The 18,615-nt window shown below is 37.5% G+C and overlaps 1 protein-coding gene across 1 annotated transcript in view; it reads right to left on the reverse strand.

The window, feature by feature from the left end:
* The window catches only part of COL21A1 (collagen type XXI alpha 1 chain), a 114,253-nt gene that overhangs the window by 46,521 nt on the left and 49,117 nt on the right, over positions 1 to 18,615 (reverse strand). The window contains exons 9-15 of the mRNA XM_075087005.1: positions 16,603 to 16,665; positions 7,332 to 7,385; positions 6,355 to 6,408; positions 3,762 to 3,815; positions 2,851 to 2,904; positions 1,192 to 1,245; positions 1,060 to 1,113 (exon numbers count right to left, since the gene is read on the reverse strand). Coding sequence (XP_074943106.1) covers positions 1,060 to 1,113; positions 1,192 to 1,245; positions 2,851 to 2,904; positions 3,762 to 3,815; positions 6,355 to 6,408; positions 7,332 to 7,385; positions 16,603 to 16,665 — 387 coding nt within the window. The remainder of the gene's footprint in view (positions 1 to 1,059; positions 1,114 to 1,191; positions 1,246 to 2,850; positions 2,905 to 3,761; positions 3,816 to 6,354; positions 6,409 to 7,331; positions 7,386 to 16,602; positions 16,666 to 18,615) is intronic.

An 18,615-nucleotide genomic window follows, 5' to 3' on the forward strand; every position in this document is an offset into this window, starting at 1 on the left:
TAACTCCCCTCTTTAACTTTAACTTCAGATGTGTTCTACCCGAAGTTGTCTAGAAATACATTAGGGATCTAAGATCCCGTTACAGTGAACAGGGGCTTGATTCAGTTACCTAATCACAAATACCTGGTGCTATTTGAGGTGCTCTAGGGCAGCCAAGGCTTCCACATCGGGCTGGCAGGTACCATCTACAGGACATCTGTGTCCTGAACTGGCACTTACAAGTCACCTGGGGTACCCAAAACCAGCAAATAGGACTGCAAACTTATGAGTGATCTCACAGAATTTATAGCAGTTAACAGTCAGCAGCTGAATGACTTTAGAGGCTCTATTTATTGTATTAACTATGAGCTTGATTCAGTTGTTAACATGTAGACCATTTCCTGCTGTAAATAAGGGTGAAAAATTTTTCACCATGAAGACAGTCAAGGATGAAAATGGTACCGCTAAAGCCCATCTTTTCACAAATTAGAACAGTGCAAACAACAACTGGGTAAAGAAAGTGTCCAGTGAGCTTACAGACTGCAATACATTATAGAAATATCAGATCCTGTAGTCTTTTTGCAGTAGATTGATACTTAGCCCACTTGAAAAACTGTTCTAAATTAAATATAAAGGGCACTGCACAGTGAAGAGAATGTGAACATAAACATTAATCCAATACTGAAGGTGTTTCCTCCTAGCTTTCATCCAGTCCCCTTCAAAAGCAATAATAATAATTAGATTACTTCCTTCTTAACTGTACACGACAGGTGTGTTCTGCAACACATGCTTGTATGAAAATTTTCTTAACAGATTCACAGTTAGAGAAAAACAAACAGGACAAAGGAGATGAAGTATAAACAATCTCTGATGATCACTAATATGCTCTTAATAAAAGCTTTGTCCCTGCTCACAAATCAACTGAAATCGATTAAGTCTGCCCATTGAATGCAGTAAACTTCAGCAAAGCACACATTATTTTAATTTCCAGTAAGTCTCCACAGAATAAACCGGATATGTTTAGACAAATAGCAATGCTATTGAAGACTTAGCAAGATACGAATATACATTTGTACATACCTTGAAGCCAGGACTCCCCGGTAATCCATCTTTCCCACTTCTGCCAGGGTCTCCCTGTGGCAATGGTTGACAGTCATCAGTAGGTGAATTGACAAGGAAAAGTTAAAGGTAAATTGTCTTCACAAAACTTACGGATCGCCCAGGCATTCCTGGAAACCCCGTATCACCTTTCTCTCCTTTTGAACCCTGAGAAATACAGCAAATGAAAAGTAAGTAGTCTTCAATGTTTATACTGCAAATTCAGTATATTTAACCTACAATTCACATATATTATTTCTTATTTTGAAAATGTGTGGAAGATCTGTCTCTTTATTAACACAGGCGGTGGTCAATTAATAACTATACCATTAGAGAAACATAAATGTGCTCTAAAATACAGAAATTTGAATGCAGACCATCTTTCAAACTGCTTAAAACTCTAGACCAATAAATACATGAAGAAAATATAAGGACAGGTGAAAATGTACCTGTTAACACTGGATGGCCAAAATATGCTCACTGAAGTATAAATATTTACACACAAGCACACCCTGCTTTATATAAATCACAGGTTAAAACATCTCTCTTCCAGGCTGCTATCAGTCTCACTCCATTTGTCTGCTCCTCTCCTCACTTCCCATACCCCTCTTTCTCCCTCCTGTTTAGTTATATGGTTCGTGTACATTTCCATGTATTAAAAAGCATAGACTTCTTTGCAATAAAATTATTATATATACTCTACAGTAAAGGCATAGACATATTTGCAAAAATATATACTTATAAGCATTTTGTGTTATGTTACAATGAATTACATGGATCTTTTAACAGAAGGATGAAGAGAGTTCTGAAAATATCCAGATGAACAGAGCACGAGTTTAATATTACTAGACAAGTATATCCTGTAACTTCAGTGGAATTTTTTTGAGTTAGGACTGCAGAATTAAATTATCTGTGAATACACCTATTATAAAAATATAAATGATATTGTACTGGGTGCAGGTGCCCAGGCGCTGGCAGCACTGGGGGGGCTGCAGGGCGGCCTCTGTGAGGAGCGGCCGGGGCTTCCCTGTGTGGGACATGGCCGGTTCCAGCCAGCTCCAACCCACCCACCCCAGGGCACGGCAGAGCCCCGCAGCCACGGTGGTGGTGCCCCAGGGGAAATATATTTAAGAAAAGGCAAAAACACAACACAGGCAAAGTAAGGAGGGAAAAAATGAGAGAAACAACCCTGCAGATGCCAAGGTCAGTGAAGAAGGTGCTCCAGGCACCAGAGCAAAGATTCTCCTGCGGCCTGTGGAGAGGACCATGGTGGAGCTGTGGTAGCCAAGCTGCAGCCCACAGAGACCCCAGGAAGGAGCAGGTTTATCCTGAAGGACTGCAGTCCGTGGAAAGAACCCATGGTGGAGCAGGGGAAAGTGTGAGGTGGGAGGAGAGCAGAAAGGAGCTGTAATGGACAGCCCACCCCACCCCGCTGCCCATTCACCATCCCATGAAGAAGTTGAGCCTAGGAAAAAGCAGGGGCTGCAGGGGGAAAGGTGTTCTAGTTTTTGTCTCTCTTTCTCACTATCCAAACGTATTTTAGTTAGCAATAAATTAAATTAATTCCCCAAGTCAAGACTGTTTTGCCCATGACAGCATTGGTAGGTGATCTCTCTGTCTCTATCTGGACCCACAAGCTTTTCCATTCTCCCCCTGTACTGTTGAGGAGGGGGAATGAGAGTGGGTGGTTGGGCATCAGGCAGCCAGCCAAGGTTACCCCACCACAGATACCAATAAGATCTTGCTTTATTTTATGATTATAAATTTACTTGCCTTTTTTCCATATATTCCTGGCAGTCCTTGATCTCCTTTAGGACCCCTTTCTCCCTAGACAAAATGTGTATGAATATGTTAATTTTTAAAATAGAAGTAATTATATACAGATATATATACAAAGTAGACATGTATACCAGACATAAAATGAAGTAGGCAAAGAGATCCATCTGATAGCAAAAAAATATGCACAAGACAGTAAATGCAAATCTTGAATTTTCCAAGCTCTCCTAGGAGAGAAGCCCAGAATGTCCAACACTGCTGGTGAGACAATCCACAGTTCACAGGCTTAATGCTTCTATTTTCAGTGGAAGGCACTTTGAGGTTCTGGTAACTTCAATATAGGTAGGTACCTAAGTCAAAATTCAGCACTTTGAAAAGTGCTGCACTCTTCTGAAGACCTTATCTGAAAAGTTTAAAACACAACTTTGGAAATACTAAGAAGTAAATTCAGTTGAGTACTAACACAGAAGAGCAAAAGATCCAGTTGATGATGTTTTGGGGATGTACACATGAAATAAACTCATTGGGTTAGACCAGAACTATCCTTTAAAAATGTTGTCACTCAAATTGGATTACTTCAAGGAAATTATATAATTATTTTTCCTTTTTGACACATTGTTTGTGAAGAAGGTTCTAAGTAGTAGTAAAATCAAAGTTCAAAGTAATTAATATAGAATCCCATAGAACAGAACAAAAATGAAAAACAGATGGTTTCCATTGCTTGATATGTAAGCAGTGAAGTCCAACTGAATGTATCTTCCTTCAATTTCAGCATCATATCCATTCATTTTATGTAGTTCATCAAATGCACTGGCATAATATTGTATATAAACTTATTTTCCTTTAAATTAAACTATAGAGCAAGTTGAAACACATGAATATTGTAACAAGAAATATTTAATTTGAACCTTTGGTGCTGGCATCCCATGTAATCCAGGAAAACCAGGTAGTCCACGGTCACCCTAAAAGAGCAAACATATTTTAAATCCTTATACCTAAAATAGTAGTAGTATACTGTAATAGTATTCATATTCTCAATGTTCAACAAATAGTGGAAAGATGTTATATATCACCATATCAGCCTCATAGCATTGGTACGCTGACTGATGAGAGTCTGTAAATCTTCAAACAAGATTCAATACATAAAAGAAAAATATTAAACAATCACTAAATTTGTTAGGATTAATTTTACTGTAATCTCTCAATAAGGCTTATGGAGATTCAAAAGTAGCCATTGAGCTTTGACAAGAGGGAAAGAAAAGCTTTAAAAAGAGCTTTGGAAATCTTTGTAGGAGCTGTAATAATTCTACCATCCATTCTTAGTTCCCAAAGAATAAGGAAATTCCCTAAATCTGGGATGGCTTTGCTCTCCCCTCTTACCGCAAATATCAAAGACCTACTGACCTTATCAAATTTCTCACCAGCTTACTCTGGATGAGTGAAGTATTAAAAAATAAGGTATAAAGTACTTTATCTAAAAATTAAACAAAATGAAACCAAAATACGCTGATAAAATAACTGTGGCACTTTGACAATAGAGTTCTCATTTCAGTGAAAGAAAGAATCCACTTTGGTAAAAGCAGCTGGAAATCAAAAACACAAGCCAAAACATTCTTTTTATTATCCTCACAGGTGTCAGATATCAGGAATTCCAAAACTTTTGTTATTGGTACTGAAGATATTTATCTGATAATTCATCTGCAAGCTCCCTTGAGCGATTACAACAAAAGGCTAAATAATAACTTGGCGCTACCTGACTTGAAACAATATAAACAAGCTCAGTTGCATGTTTCAGTAGAGTGATCTACTTCACTCAGGACAAAGAGCCAATCACCAAATCATTTTTGGACAATCACAATGCTTTCTCTCTGTTAATATCTAACTTTATATTGAGCAATATATTTCAATTTGTTTAGTATATTTCAATAATAAAGGAGGAGTAGTGAATTATGCTCAGGAAGTTATTTTATATAATATTTCAAGTCCTAAGACAAAGGGTAAAAGAAAACATGTCTCAGTGGTATTTATCAAAACCATTCATGTCTAAGCAGATTTTGAGAGGTCTGTCATGTATTCACAGAAGACAGGAACACCACTCCGGGAATGATTGCTTGTGGGTTAATGCTATCAAAATATCTCTCAACAAATAAGTATTGACAACCGGTAATAGAACTGAGTTCAAAAAATCATCAAAACTTATAAAATAAACACTTGATGCATCCATTGCTTCTTAATGAAAAAGAATGTAACCTCAGTTTCTGCTCAGAAGTGGTGATTCAATTATTGGATAAACTAAAACACTCGGCAATGGAAACAGTTTTAAATTAGTTGCTATAGAAACTTTACAAGTAATGGGATGAAATTAGACGAAAATTTGGGTTGAATCATCAGGAAAAAAATTCTAATGGCAAGACCTATTTTACAATGGAAGTTTTCTAAAACAGTGGTGGAAGCCCTGTTTCTTGGCACATTTTACACAAGGCTGGACTGAAAATTAGGAAATATTCTATCTGTCGCAACCTTGCACTGCCAGGACAATAGAGTTTTTCATCATCAGTATCTTACCTTCTGCACATGGCCCAGTACTGACTGACCAATTACATTAAGATGCCTAAAGCACAGAACACATAAGCATATCTTTCAGTTCTAATCATGCATTTGAGAGTTCTGCTGAACAGTGATGAATTTAAGGATCTGCTTTTAATATGGGGAACTTTCGAAGAAGGAAATTCTAGAGTAAAATCTGTTTGGAAAACAAGTGTTTGTGTTACAAAAAAAGGCTTTGAAGCTTTAATAAACCAAGAGCAAAATACGCTTCTATCACAATGAACTTAGAACATTTGTAAACATAGGGCAAAAGGGTGAGAGAAGGGTGGACACCTATTTACATATCAATGAGACTTGCCAGTAGACAATGTATAGTTTATTCACTGTGTACACAGGAGATCCAGATTCAAGTTAATCCTGATTATCAGAAAGGAGTTATATGTAAACTTCCACTTCTGTCTGCAGCTCCAATCTACCGGCTACACCTCAGCTAGAATTTTTCCACAAAAAGCTTCAGTTTCAATTAATCAGTGTTTTCTGATAGAAAGTGCCATCCAAAAATTCCTACCTATCTCATCCAGATGCTTACTGAAAGAGAAAAAGGGTGAAAAGAGACAGAAAGAAACCACTCTGACAGATGCCTGTATTGTGCTTCCAGGTACTCATACTTAGATATGCTTTCTAAATATAAATTATTCAGTGCAATAAAGGTGTTACTGGCAGTGCTAAAGCCTATATAAACTTTATTAAATAAAGTAGGCCAGATTCAGAATTGAAGTAACATTCTAAATGTAGGATTCTTATTCCTTCTTTATTACCTTTATAGTAAACAATTCTCACAGAAACCTCATGTGAAAATATTGGTACTATTAACTGTACAGCCAAAAATGATAAATGGTAAAAGTAAAATATTTTTATCTATTACTATGTTTTCATTCGTTCTTTTTTTTTTACCTTAGTCCCATCTTTCCCTGGCTCTCCCTTGATACCTGGAAAGCCACGTGGTCCCTAAGAGAGAAAAAATGAAAACCAGCTGAAATACTAATACAATCTGATACAGAACGAGACACAGAAATGTAATGCAACATGACCCGGGGACTGATGTGTCAGCTGGCTGATCACAACATTTTGGTAACTGGACAGAAAAAGCAGAAACAAGCATGAAATGTATCCAGCATGTATGAATATACCACACTATCACAACCCGTGACTGGGGAACACCAAAACAATTCTTCGCTCTAGTCAGGGACCACCCCATGAAAAAAGGACGTCACACAGCCCGTACTAGTCCAGAGATGTCCCCTTCTTTCCAAATGTCCATCAGACAACCTTCACATAGGCCATGTTGCAGGCTTGCTCTTCGCCCAAGCACGCTCTCAGATATTTAATTCAACAAATTAATAAGTCCCTGACTATCCAGCCAGACTAGATCAAGACATGAGTAAAATATAGCACTGGTTTCCAATAACTGTCTCAGTAAGGGCTACAAAATTAACACAATGAAGAAAAAAAAAGAATTCTCCTCCATCAGTCTGGACTTTATCTGAAACCTTTTGGACGTGTGAATTGTGGGTAATCAATCACCATGACAAGGCTTCAGATCACTGTTACTGCTTCTTAGAAAAACAGAAGGAACTACTGTTTGGCTTCTGGATCAGATGGAAACGTCTAAGCCCCAGCTGAGTCCTGCTCCTACAGGCCCGACCCAGCAATGATTAGATTTGCAGTCGAATTGTCACCCTACATACAAACCCCAAAGCAATGTGAGTTCCAGTGCAATTCACCCAAGGATGCCCCCTGGCTTCATGCCATCCCTTGAGCCCTTTTCACTCCTCACACCTCAGCTCTCAGTGACAAACAATGGATATTGGGAGAGGGTTGCCAGGATTTGTCTCAGATTTTCAAATTATAGAAATGAATCAGAAACTTACTTGAACCCCTGGAGTTCCTGGGATACCTGGAGTTCCTGCTGATCCCTGATATCCCTAAGGAAAAGAAACCAAGACTTGTGACTTTTCATAAATTATATTTACAAATTTCCAAATACTTATTTAAGGAAAACCCAGTCCTCCTGGTTACTAGAGAACTGCTGTTGCAACCCTGTCATTTTAGGTCACAAATTTCAGTAACTGCTATCACAATCATACATTTGAGATTTAGATTTCAGCTTTCAGAAGCTGAAGCTTCTGCATCTGAATTTTGCAGCCTCCTTACTTTATGCTAAAACCCACTATTACAGAATTGTTGCATGAGAATGTAACAAACATATTGTTTTATTTCTCCACTGGAAAAAAAAAAAAGAACTAATTAACCCCCATACGTAGACACTTCTCTCCCTCTCTCAAGAAAAATACCTGGAAAATGTCAGGACTTTTAAAGGCTTATTTCCAGTTACAGGGATAAGCTTAACAAACAACGTATGTTCTAATACATTATGCAGCTAGTTTTATAATATCTCTAAATAATAAAAATTACATTCTCAGTACTAAGCACTTAACTATGAACTTGAAGGTATATAATGGGCTATGCAAGTAAAAAAAATTATTTGAATGACTGGGATTACAAAAAGAAATACTAAGTATTTCATGAGTTGAAAAGAGAATTTCAGGAATGCTTTAACAGAAATCAACACTGACAAAACAAAAGAACCTTCACAGAACCCAAAATATATGCCTGAGGTGTTTTGTTAGACTGGATTCAATGAGTGTAGCAAAGGTAGCCAGTTTTTAGGCAAAATTAACAAGTTCTTTAGAAGAATCCTTTAACAGAGGCAAGTAACTGAAGAATATGAATTTCACCTAGCTCCATTAATAACACGTCATTCCACTGGACAAAATGAGCTACAAAGATGGGTATCTTTTTTGAGAAAACATACAAAACAAGGAGAGAAATTGTCCTATAAATCTCTGAGGCTATTTGGTTCAGACCTTTCAACTGGCAGCCCAAACTAAATTTGATAAACCCCATAAAATGGACTATCCAATTTCAAATACCCAGAATTTAATCTTGATTTGAACTGAAAGAACTAATAATCCTATTTATAAATGAGTTTCAGTTAAAAACAGCATAAAATTTAATGGGGGGATTTCCACACTCATAAAAAGGAGCTAATAGAACCTTTTCAATACAAGGAAGGCAATGTCTATGTCTGATTTCTTCTTTAAATCAGTCAGAGCTCTCAGGGAATAATAAACAGAGCTAAAATTATTCACTGGGTTAGATACAAGAGAGTACTTGCTGTGCCCTCTTCCCAACAGACATCTGAGCAGATGCCCGCCAAGGCAGCTGGTAATGTTTAATATAGAAGTAAACAGAATTCTAGGTCTCTGACATACATGGATCCTTTATCAAGCATTTAACTTTTAGTGCTCAAGGCAGTTCTAGCAAAATCAGCTTTAACTGTAAATGGTGTAGCATTCCCAGATTACTCGCAAGTCTCCTGAGTAGCTAAAATAATTCACCAAGCCAAAAAATGCCTCTAAAGTTTATCTTTTTATTTCTTCTCCAAAAAAAGCAAAAAGTTTGTATGACTTCCTGTATGATATAATTCTATATAAATAAAACTTTATTTCACATTTTATATCTCTGAAATGCCATTTCCTTTCCTTCTCCTTCTAACTGAGTAGGGGAAGTAGTACAGGACAATCTCCTGGCTGAACTGATTTTCAAAATTCACAAGATGAATGGAGGGTGGCAGAAGAGTTTTCAGCTTACAGAACTGCATATTTAGCTCAGAGCTAGTTTGTAATGTGATTTCAGAGCAAATCAAACACATTGTCGGTGTGTTTCTTTAAAGGAAAGCTGGAACAGAGAAGATACAAAAGGAGGTTCACAGAAAGTCACAAAAATTAGAATCATTGTCTCATACAAATAATGTAGCAATTTTTTGGACAAGTTAAAAACACCTCCTATAGATTAGGAAAAGCAGCTTTCATTAAAATGAGCATGTCTTTGTATCACTACTTGTGTAGTATGGATCATCAATCTAAATGCTAACATCTACAATTTTTTCGCATTAAAGTCAGCTCAAGTCCTCTCCCTAACCTCAAAGCCCTCAGTAGGAGACATATGTGACACACATAAATATGCTCCAAGAACCACTGTGCTATAGCTGACATTTTATGTAAGAGGGACAGAAGAGAAAATTCCCTTTTCAATTGACACAGAAGAGTTCAGGACTGAAGCTTACTTTCAAATAAGGTGAAAGCACTGAATTTGCCACCAGAAAGAATTCTTTTTATTTGGACTTGGTCTTCTCTCACGAACTTTTCAGAAAACACACAAATGGTGTTAAAAGTATTGTAGCTAACACTGAGTTTGACACTCAGTTTTGAATCCAGTTGCCTAAACATAGGCAGCTCCTGTCTTTTGAGATTCCCTGGGCAGCCACCCTGTCTTAGAAGATAGTGGCACAAAACATTTGGGAGGCATTCATCCTCTTGAAGCAGCAGCATGGGCAAGACAAAATACCTTCCACCGTAAGAATCCCATATATTAGTTAGGGTATATTAGTTAAGTATCTGTTCACTAATATGGGAATTTAGACAGCCAGTGTCTCTGTACACATGTTGACACTAAATTTAGGTATCTTAAACCAAATCCCACCAATAATGTTTCATTGGTGTTGTCAGTCAGCACTACTCCACAGCACTTTGTTTATATTCTTGTTCATTATTTTACATTAGTGCAACAGAAATCAGGATTATATAAAATCCCGTCTCAATTTGTTGTGGGTGGGAGCAGTACTGCTAAATTCCTAGTGCCTGAAAATCTGTGAAGGCAAACTGATAAGCAGCAAGATACTGAGATGCTTAGTTTTGTATCAGATGGCTGGGTATTTTAGAAAAATCACAGATAAAATGTAACTTCAAAATTTAAAGAAAATGGCAATAATTTAAAAGTAATTCTAAGGGAAAAAGTTGAACCGACTTCTTAGGCCAAAGAACTTACATAGAAGGACACAGACAAATTAGCAATACTGTCATCGTCGGTGAATTAAGAGCCTTACTGGAAAATGGAAGTTAGTTTACTTGGTGAAAAAACTGAGCAAGAAGGACATATGACAAATATTAATTACAAAGAACTTTTAGGTGCAACAGCAGAGTAAGCATCAGAAGTATATCTTCAATGCACTTGAATGCCTAAAGGACAACAGTTCGGACAGCATTCATAGGTGTATCACATCAGACAAATATAAAATAGAGGATGTACTGATAAGGCAATGACAACCGCACTGCACACTTCCTTACTGAAAAGCTTTCAGAGTCACTGAACAACATAAATGACAAAGGCATGACACAGAACTACTTGGGAAAGACAACGGAGAAGTAAAGCAGCTCAGTTTGGCTAGGAAATAACCAAGGATCAACAGTAATGGTCTAAAGATATTTAAGGACTATAAACACTAAGTACACAGAACTATTTGGAGTGATGCAACTAAGCATAATGGAATTCAACTGCAAAAGAAAAATACTTGATGTTAGGAAAACATCCTGTCAGAGAGGTCTGCGGACCTCTTGTGGAAGTCTTTTGTGGAAAATCTTCAGTATGTTTAAAGCAGAATTATCTAAAGCATTAGAAGAGAAGTTTTCAAACCCTTTTCATAAAATACATTACATCTTAAAGGACAGAAATTCTTATAGCTATTCAGACACGTATCCATGCCTACACTCAAATTTGCAGTCGTGCTATGACCTTCTCCCTCACTGGCAATATCAGTAACTAAAACCCTGCGAGGCAACAGAAATGTTAGAAAGTACTTGATGTATCTAATTGAATTAAGTATTTTGGCCTTTCTATGAGAAGTTGTTTATCATCTAATATTTTTGCCTCAGGTCCTTCCTCTCCTTTTCTCAAGGAGATTTTTTCCCATCGTGCCCCCAGACAAGCTTCTCTAACACCTCACTATGCCTGTACTCATCTGCCTACTGCTCCTCTTTTGCTGACCCTTTGGACACGTGGATCAGTCAGGTGGTCCTCTCCAGCAGCTCTCTTTGGAGCCTGTGCCTTACTCCTTTCTCTGGGACTTTCTTAAGCAGTGGTAACTCAAGAGCTCAGAAGAAGTCTCATCTCCTATCTCCTCCCTCTATTAAATAGCATGGCCCTGTAGAATGACTTCTCATGGCATCTGCTTCTGCAGGCTACCAGAAATGTCTCTGCAGTGAAGCCCCTCTGCCTACACATACCAAAACATGAAAACGAGGGCAAATCCAGCATTAGATCACAAAGATAACTAAATGCAGCATTTAACCTGCAACATAAATTTGGGGTGACTCCTGATCAAAGATTTGTAACCATGTGAACATTATTATGGGAAATGTATAGAAAAGGCCTTTCATTGCCTGTCGGTTGCCATTTTTTTGCTTTGTCTTGTTTTGGCCTGTTTAATTCTGTCTCCATTTGATTACACTTCCTTCCATTGGCTACTCTGTCACCTGCTAAGGCTTTCATAGCTCAGAGCCGCTAGCAGTAAATTCTACCTGAGCATAATGTTCTGGGCTCAAATATCACAGAGGAACAAACAATCCAACAAGATTATTAAATAAAAGGTCATAAATCCAGCTTAAACAGTTCCCAAGCTGCAGAATTCTGGGAGATGGGATGATGTACCAAGGGTGTATAATTTCCTGCTCGCCGCTCAGAAGTTTGTCCTTATCATATACCCTTGCCCCCTGCTGAAGACAGTCATATTGTCTTTTTTCTGAAATGTATATCTGTATGCAACAGAAGTCAGCATCAGGCATCACCCTGATTTCAAAGCAGTAGGTCTCAGTAAAGCCATTACATGACTGTATTAGTCAGAACGGAGCAAACACGTTTCCTCTAAGAATAACAAGGACACAGTGTTACTGAGGAATATGGTTTTTTCTGGAATTGAGAGCAGCATTTTACTGATTAATTATCAACTATGTGTGTGCAAGTTTCCTGAGAAAAGTAGCTGCAGAGCTTATATCAACTTAAATCCCCAGGCAAACCATCCAATAGCACAGGTAATCCTACGTATACATGAAATTATTACCCATTTTTATTCCAAAAGTACTGTTGAAATAGCTGGCCGTTGCCATTATACTAAGCTCATCACAAAAGATTTGGCCTTCAGTTGGTCACCAAATATTATTAAACTCTAGGTAGTACAGCTGTAATAATGTCCTATAGTTTTTCAAAAATAAATATTTGAATGATCAGAAATTACTTATTATGAGAGGCTTTTGGATACTTTATGGACTCTGTATCTGGGAATATCAGTAAAGTCAGTCTCACCAGATTATTTTTAAACTGCTTATTGGTTGTGGACACTGTAAAGACAAGGCAAATGGTTCCAAACTTTCATGAATGAAACTAGATGGAATACTGGAAAATTGTCCAGATCTGCCAGCCGCATGGTTCAAAGTTCAAAATTGACAAATAAGCATATTTTTTCATTTCTTTCAGCAGACTGAGAACCTATCACCTCTATTAACCACAAGTGATCACTGCATAGACTCTGTTCAGTTGTTTTTCCCCTTGAGTTTTTCCCCAGTACCTATGAAGTATCCTTTGGAATAAAAAATGGCTTTGTGACTGCACAGTCAAGTTTCTGAGTGTTCTCAGGACCAGCAACAAGTCCAGCTGCTTCTTTTTGATTAATAATGCCCATTAAAATGAGTTCCAGTTGAGATTCAAATACTACTTTTACCCTTGTGCTTATTTACCAGTGCTATTTTTCCTGGCAAGACAAATTAATCATTTCAGGTTCTGAATGACATTTTTGATTGAAAAAAATATATTTTCATCAATTATGCTTCTCACTTCTGTGCTTTTCTCCAGTTACTTCAACTGATCTTTTCTGTACGTATCAGAGTATGGAAAATAAACAGAGGTGGCAATTAAAGGGAAAAAAACAAAGAACCTATTAGAAAACCTACTTAAAAAACAAATAAGGAATGATTGAAAATGTGTCACATTTATGTTCACTTCCCCAAATATTACAGCAAACAATTTTACTAGGTAACACCATGTGAACAATTATTTTCTGCTAACATTGAAGATATTCATGGGAATTGTTTTGAATTTTTCTTGACTAAAACTAACTTTAAGTATTGCAACAATCTAGCCAGCCCACAAACAATAAAATAAATTTTCTTTGATGTTTTACTTTAAAAATCAGTTACATATAGCAATACAAATGCATGCGTAAAACCTTTCTCAGAGAAAGAAACATTTTGTTGACCAGTTATACTTTTCCAAGAAAATTAATACCAGATAGGCAAACTGGAATAACTTTAGAGAAGAACATAAAAATGTGTTTGGGAACAGAAGAGACTGACTTTCCAGGAAAAGCTTTTCATGCAAAAGCCATTTGACTATACAACACTGACTACACAACTACCTGCAAGCCTATTGTGCTGTCTGAATTAAAAGCCTGCTTTTCAGACTTCCCCAGGGGGTACAGCTAAAAGGACTTATATGAGCGAAGTTATCTCAAACAAGGAAAATCACTGACAGCACAGAGAACGTGCAAGTTGTATTAGCAAATAAATAAGTAGAAAGAAAAAGACAGAGGGAAGAATCTGTTTTCCTGCATAATGTACCTAAAGGGTCTCCCATCGTTCATGGCTAAAAGCTAGCCTGGAAAGCACTCAGGAATCTACCATAAGGAACAATAATGTACTGGCCAGAGCTGCAGATGATCTAATAGGTTTGCAATTATGTCCTTACAAAGAACAAGTGCAAAAAGCTACAGCTGATTTTTTTTAAAAATTAGTCAGTTAATAAAGCTATAGGATTTAACTGTAAGCACTTCAAATAACATATGAACTTCAAGTCAGCAAAATGGTAAGATTTCTCCTTTAGTGGGGCTTTTTGATTCTCTTCTAATTGTCTGAGATATTTTTGTTAATCTTTTTTATGTTCAGAGAATGCCCATCTATGCACGTTATGACTCACTTGCAGGAAAAAAATCATAACTGCCAGATTACAGAGTTACAGAAAGACTACAGCATCAATTTATTTCTCCTTCATGATTCACGCTGTTACAAATTTCAGTGCTTATGGGAAGATATATAGCATTGAAGTGAAAACCTGTTAATAGAAGTACGAAAAAGTCATAACAAATTGTTTCTAAAACAATACTGTTGCAGCTGACTGGACACTTCAGAAATAAAGTCTTAATTTATTTTTCAAAAGAAAGAAAGGAAACGACAGTTCCCTACCAATATCCAACTAACTCTGCTTCCAAAAGGAATCACTACAATTAATTGAACCAGCTACTATCCCTAAGAAAAGGCCAACACATAACAGCAACAAAATAAGATAAATGTGAACATTTTATAATGTGTAGCATGGAGCTTTCTCTTTATAACTGGTAATATTTATTACCAGTTATACAGTATTGCAGCATACACACTTCCAAGTAAGTATCAGTCTCACTGTTTCCATCTTTAGCTGACACAGAAATGAAATATATTGCTAGCATTAAAAATTCCTAACAAAAATAGAATGTTAGGTGTTTTTATTAAGTCATCGAAGTTGGCAGGTAGTGCCTCTTTAGCAGGAATAACATACTAGAGGTACTACAATTGATAAGCAAGGGCAGGTTTGGGAAAGACTTTTGATTAGTTACAATATCCTCATGAATCTTTCCACAGGATAGAAAAATTACTAGAAGAGTGAAGTTGGAAGGTCCAATCCATCCTGTTGTTGCCCTTCTCTGAAGTCTCTCTAGTCTGTCATGTGAACCAAGCTGACCCAGAATAACTTAATATCTCTTATAAGTCTCAACCAAACCCATAGATTACTAGTTTCCCCAGTCCATAATCCAATCTTTCTTTCACAAAAGATTTTGTCTCTGCACCCATCCACTTATACTTCCTAATGTTTTGGGACATCTTCTTATATTTTTATTCTCAATAGTATTTGGGCCTCCTCCCTAATTGTATTTTCTGTGGATTTCAAGACATGATGTTCACCTTCTCTTCTAATTCACCACGGAGATTTCAAAATAACACTACAACCTAAGGACTCAACCATAAAATTAAGTCCTCACAATAAGAAGGAAAAGCTACAACAAATTAAAAATTTACAGTACATGCGTGCACTTTGCTTTTCCTGCTTTTGGTATCCAAGCAGACAAATTTTTTCAGAATTTTCTTTTCAGAAACAAATTATTTTTAACGCTCCCACCTGTCTTTTACCTTTTCCTTTTTCTTTTTTAAATATAAATAAAATAGCTTTTAATGAATCGTAATCAACATCAGAGGCCACATTCTTAGAAAAGAAACATGGGTGGTCAAGCCTCGCAGCTTTTGGCCTGCCTTCTCTTAACACACCAGAGGCACATGCGCACCACCACTTTGGTGATACAGAGATTGCAGGCTGTTAACAAAACCTTACTCAACAGAGAAGCTTGGCTGTCAATATCTCAGAGGCTTCCAATTAGATTCAGAGATCTAATATATTTTTAATGAAATCTTAGGCTATTTTTATATATTTATTTGCTTCTATTAAAATCTTATTATAACAAAAAATGTTAATCATGAAGACCAGACGAGCCTTTACAAATCTGTTGGTTTTATTTTAGGGACACATGTTATTCATATACTTTCTTCCAGTCTTTACCATCCATACTAATGGAATGCCAGCTTAAAAAGTAAAATCTAGGGTAAGAGAAAAATACAGGTATTTTTATGATCTGTGTTTTAACATATCATGTTTAGAACTGAAAAATATCTGTATTTTTAACACTGTATATGAGTACCTACATATTTTGATGGACTACGTGAAGCAGCCTAAAAAGAAATTAAATGAACCAAGCTTAAACATGAGAAGCAATCCCTAAAACAAAATAGACAGGATTTTAGCTGCTTTAAAGTGCTTTCTAATGCAAATATTCTCAAGCAGTTAAGATTGAGGGTCAGGAGCTGATAACTACTGCAAACTGATGCAAAGACCAATAGGAGCACTCATAGCCTGTCCTCTGCTTTATAACAGTGTCTAACTCATGCTATCATATTTTTAATATTTCAGCTTGAAACAAAAAAAAAACTATGATTAACTTAACTATGATTCATAGAATTGTTACATTCAAATAGCCTTAAGTGACATTAACAGTTTCAGAGAAAGGAAACAAAATCATCTAAATTTGAAAATTTGCTATCAGTGGTACATGTTTTTTCTCCTGTTAGCTTCACATTTACAATATATGACTAAGTTTTTAGTACTCACAGGCTTACCATCTGGACCAGGCTGACCAGGATAACCATGATTCCCAGGCTGCCCAGGGTCACCCTATGGAGAAACAATATGTTAACACACAAAAGATATGAAAGAGCATTTTAAAATTGGCACAGAGCAACCTTAACCCTAACACATTCCACAGAACGACGGCTTCAAGCCAGATACCTCTTATTGAGCAGTAATTCCTACAGCAAAAAAGAACTGATCTTGTAACCTCCTCCCCAGGAAAACTCTCCCTAATTTCTTGTGCAGGACTTTGAGAAGTGAGCCCATGCTCAGTTACAGGACAAGTTTGGCCCACCGTCACAAATGCTTTCAAGCTTTTTAACATCTTTTCATCGAATAGATTAAAAAGTCCTTATTAAAACCTTGTTAATCCAGTAGTTCTACTCTGAGGAAAACTCTCACCTGCTTTGGCTGAGTCTAGTTCTTAAAGCAAAACCACCGGAAAGACAGAAGCCAGGATTAAAACCTGTTAAATAGTAAACTCCTCTCCTCACACTTATTGCTGTCTAGAAAAAGATATTCTTTTAGATTTCTTCTTAATAAAGCTTATGACCACATTCAAGGAAAAGTCAGTTCCCCAGACCTCACGCTTATTGTAAGAAAGCAGAAACTTCCTACTCAGTATATCCTCCTAGTGGAAACCGTTCTCTGTTTATTTTACTAACACATTTGATTTCTTGACTTCAGTAAAGCATTTGACACTGTCTGCCATAAAATCCTCATAGACAAGCTAAGGAAGTGTGGGCTGGATGAGAGGACAGTGAGATGGACAGAGAACTGGCTGAATGGCAGAGCTCAGAGGGTTGTGATCAACAGGGCAGAGTCTGCATGGAGGCCTGTCACTAGTGGTGTTCCCCAGGGGCCTGTGCTGGCTCCAGTCCTGTTCAGCATATTCATCAATGACCCGGACGATGAGATAAGAGTGTCCCCTCAGCAAGTTTGCAGATGATACCAAGCTGGGAGGAGTGGCTGATACACCAGAAGGCTGTGCTGCCATTCAGCGAGACCCAGACAGTATCCTGGGATGCATTAAAAGGAGGGTGGCCGGTCAAGGGAGGTTATCCTCCCCCTCTACTCCACCCTGGTGAGGCCACATCTGGAGTACTGTGTCCAGTTTTGGGGTCCCCAGTTTAAGAAGGATGGGGAGCTGCTTGAGCAAGTCCAGCAGAGAGCTACCAAGGTGATCAGGGCACTGGAGCATCTCCCTTATGAGGAAAGGCTGAGAGACTTGGGTTTGTGCAGCCTGGAGAAGAGAAGACTGAGGGGGGATTTCATCAATACTTATAAATATCTGAAGGGTGGGTGTCAAGAGGATGGGACCGGCCTCTTTTCAGTGGTGCCCAACAACAGGACAAGAGGCAACAGGCACAAGTTGGAACACAGGAAGTTCCACCTCAATACGAGAAAAAACTTCTTTCCTGTGAGGGTGACAGAGCAGTGGAAGAGGCTGCCCAGAGAGGGTGTAGAGTCTCCTTCCCTGCAGGCATTCGAAACCCACCTGGATGCGGTCCTGTGCCCCCTGCTCTGGGTGTCCCTGCTCAAGCAGGGGGGTTGGACAAGATGATCTCCAGAGGTCCCTTCCAACCCCTGCCATTCTGTGATTCTGTGATTCGAGCCCAGCAAAATCCAATATGACTTAATTGATAAAAACATTTTACTTCTACAGAAGCATTAAGCAGATACTGCTTTCTTCAGCCTGAACCATCAACAGACCTGTGGGGCAATTATAAGTGCAGATTTGTTTTCAACTAAATGGGAAAGGATATAGAATAATGCCTCTTTAGAAAAGCATAACAGTTATAATTTGCTAAATTAATAATAGGTTATCCAGAATTATTATTGCCCAAATTAAGAAGTCCAGGTTTGAGATTTGAGCAAAAATAAATTTGCTTTCTAGCATACTACCTAATCTATGAAATTTGATGCCTTTAACCTGAAAAGGTTAAAATATCATTTACTTCTATTTTTAAATTTTTTAATTTAATTATATTGTAC

Source organism: Phalacrocorax aristotelis, chromosome 3, assembly GCF_949628215.1.
Source record: "Phalacrocorax aristotelis chromosome 3, bGulAri2.1, whole genome shotgun sequence".
NCBI classification, from domain to species: Eukaryota; Metazoa; Chordata; class Aves; order Suliformes; family Phalacrocoracidae; genus Phalacrocorax; species Phalacrocorax aristotelis.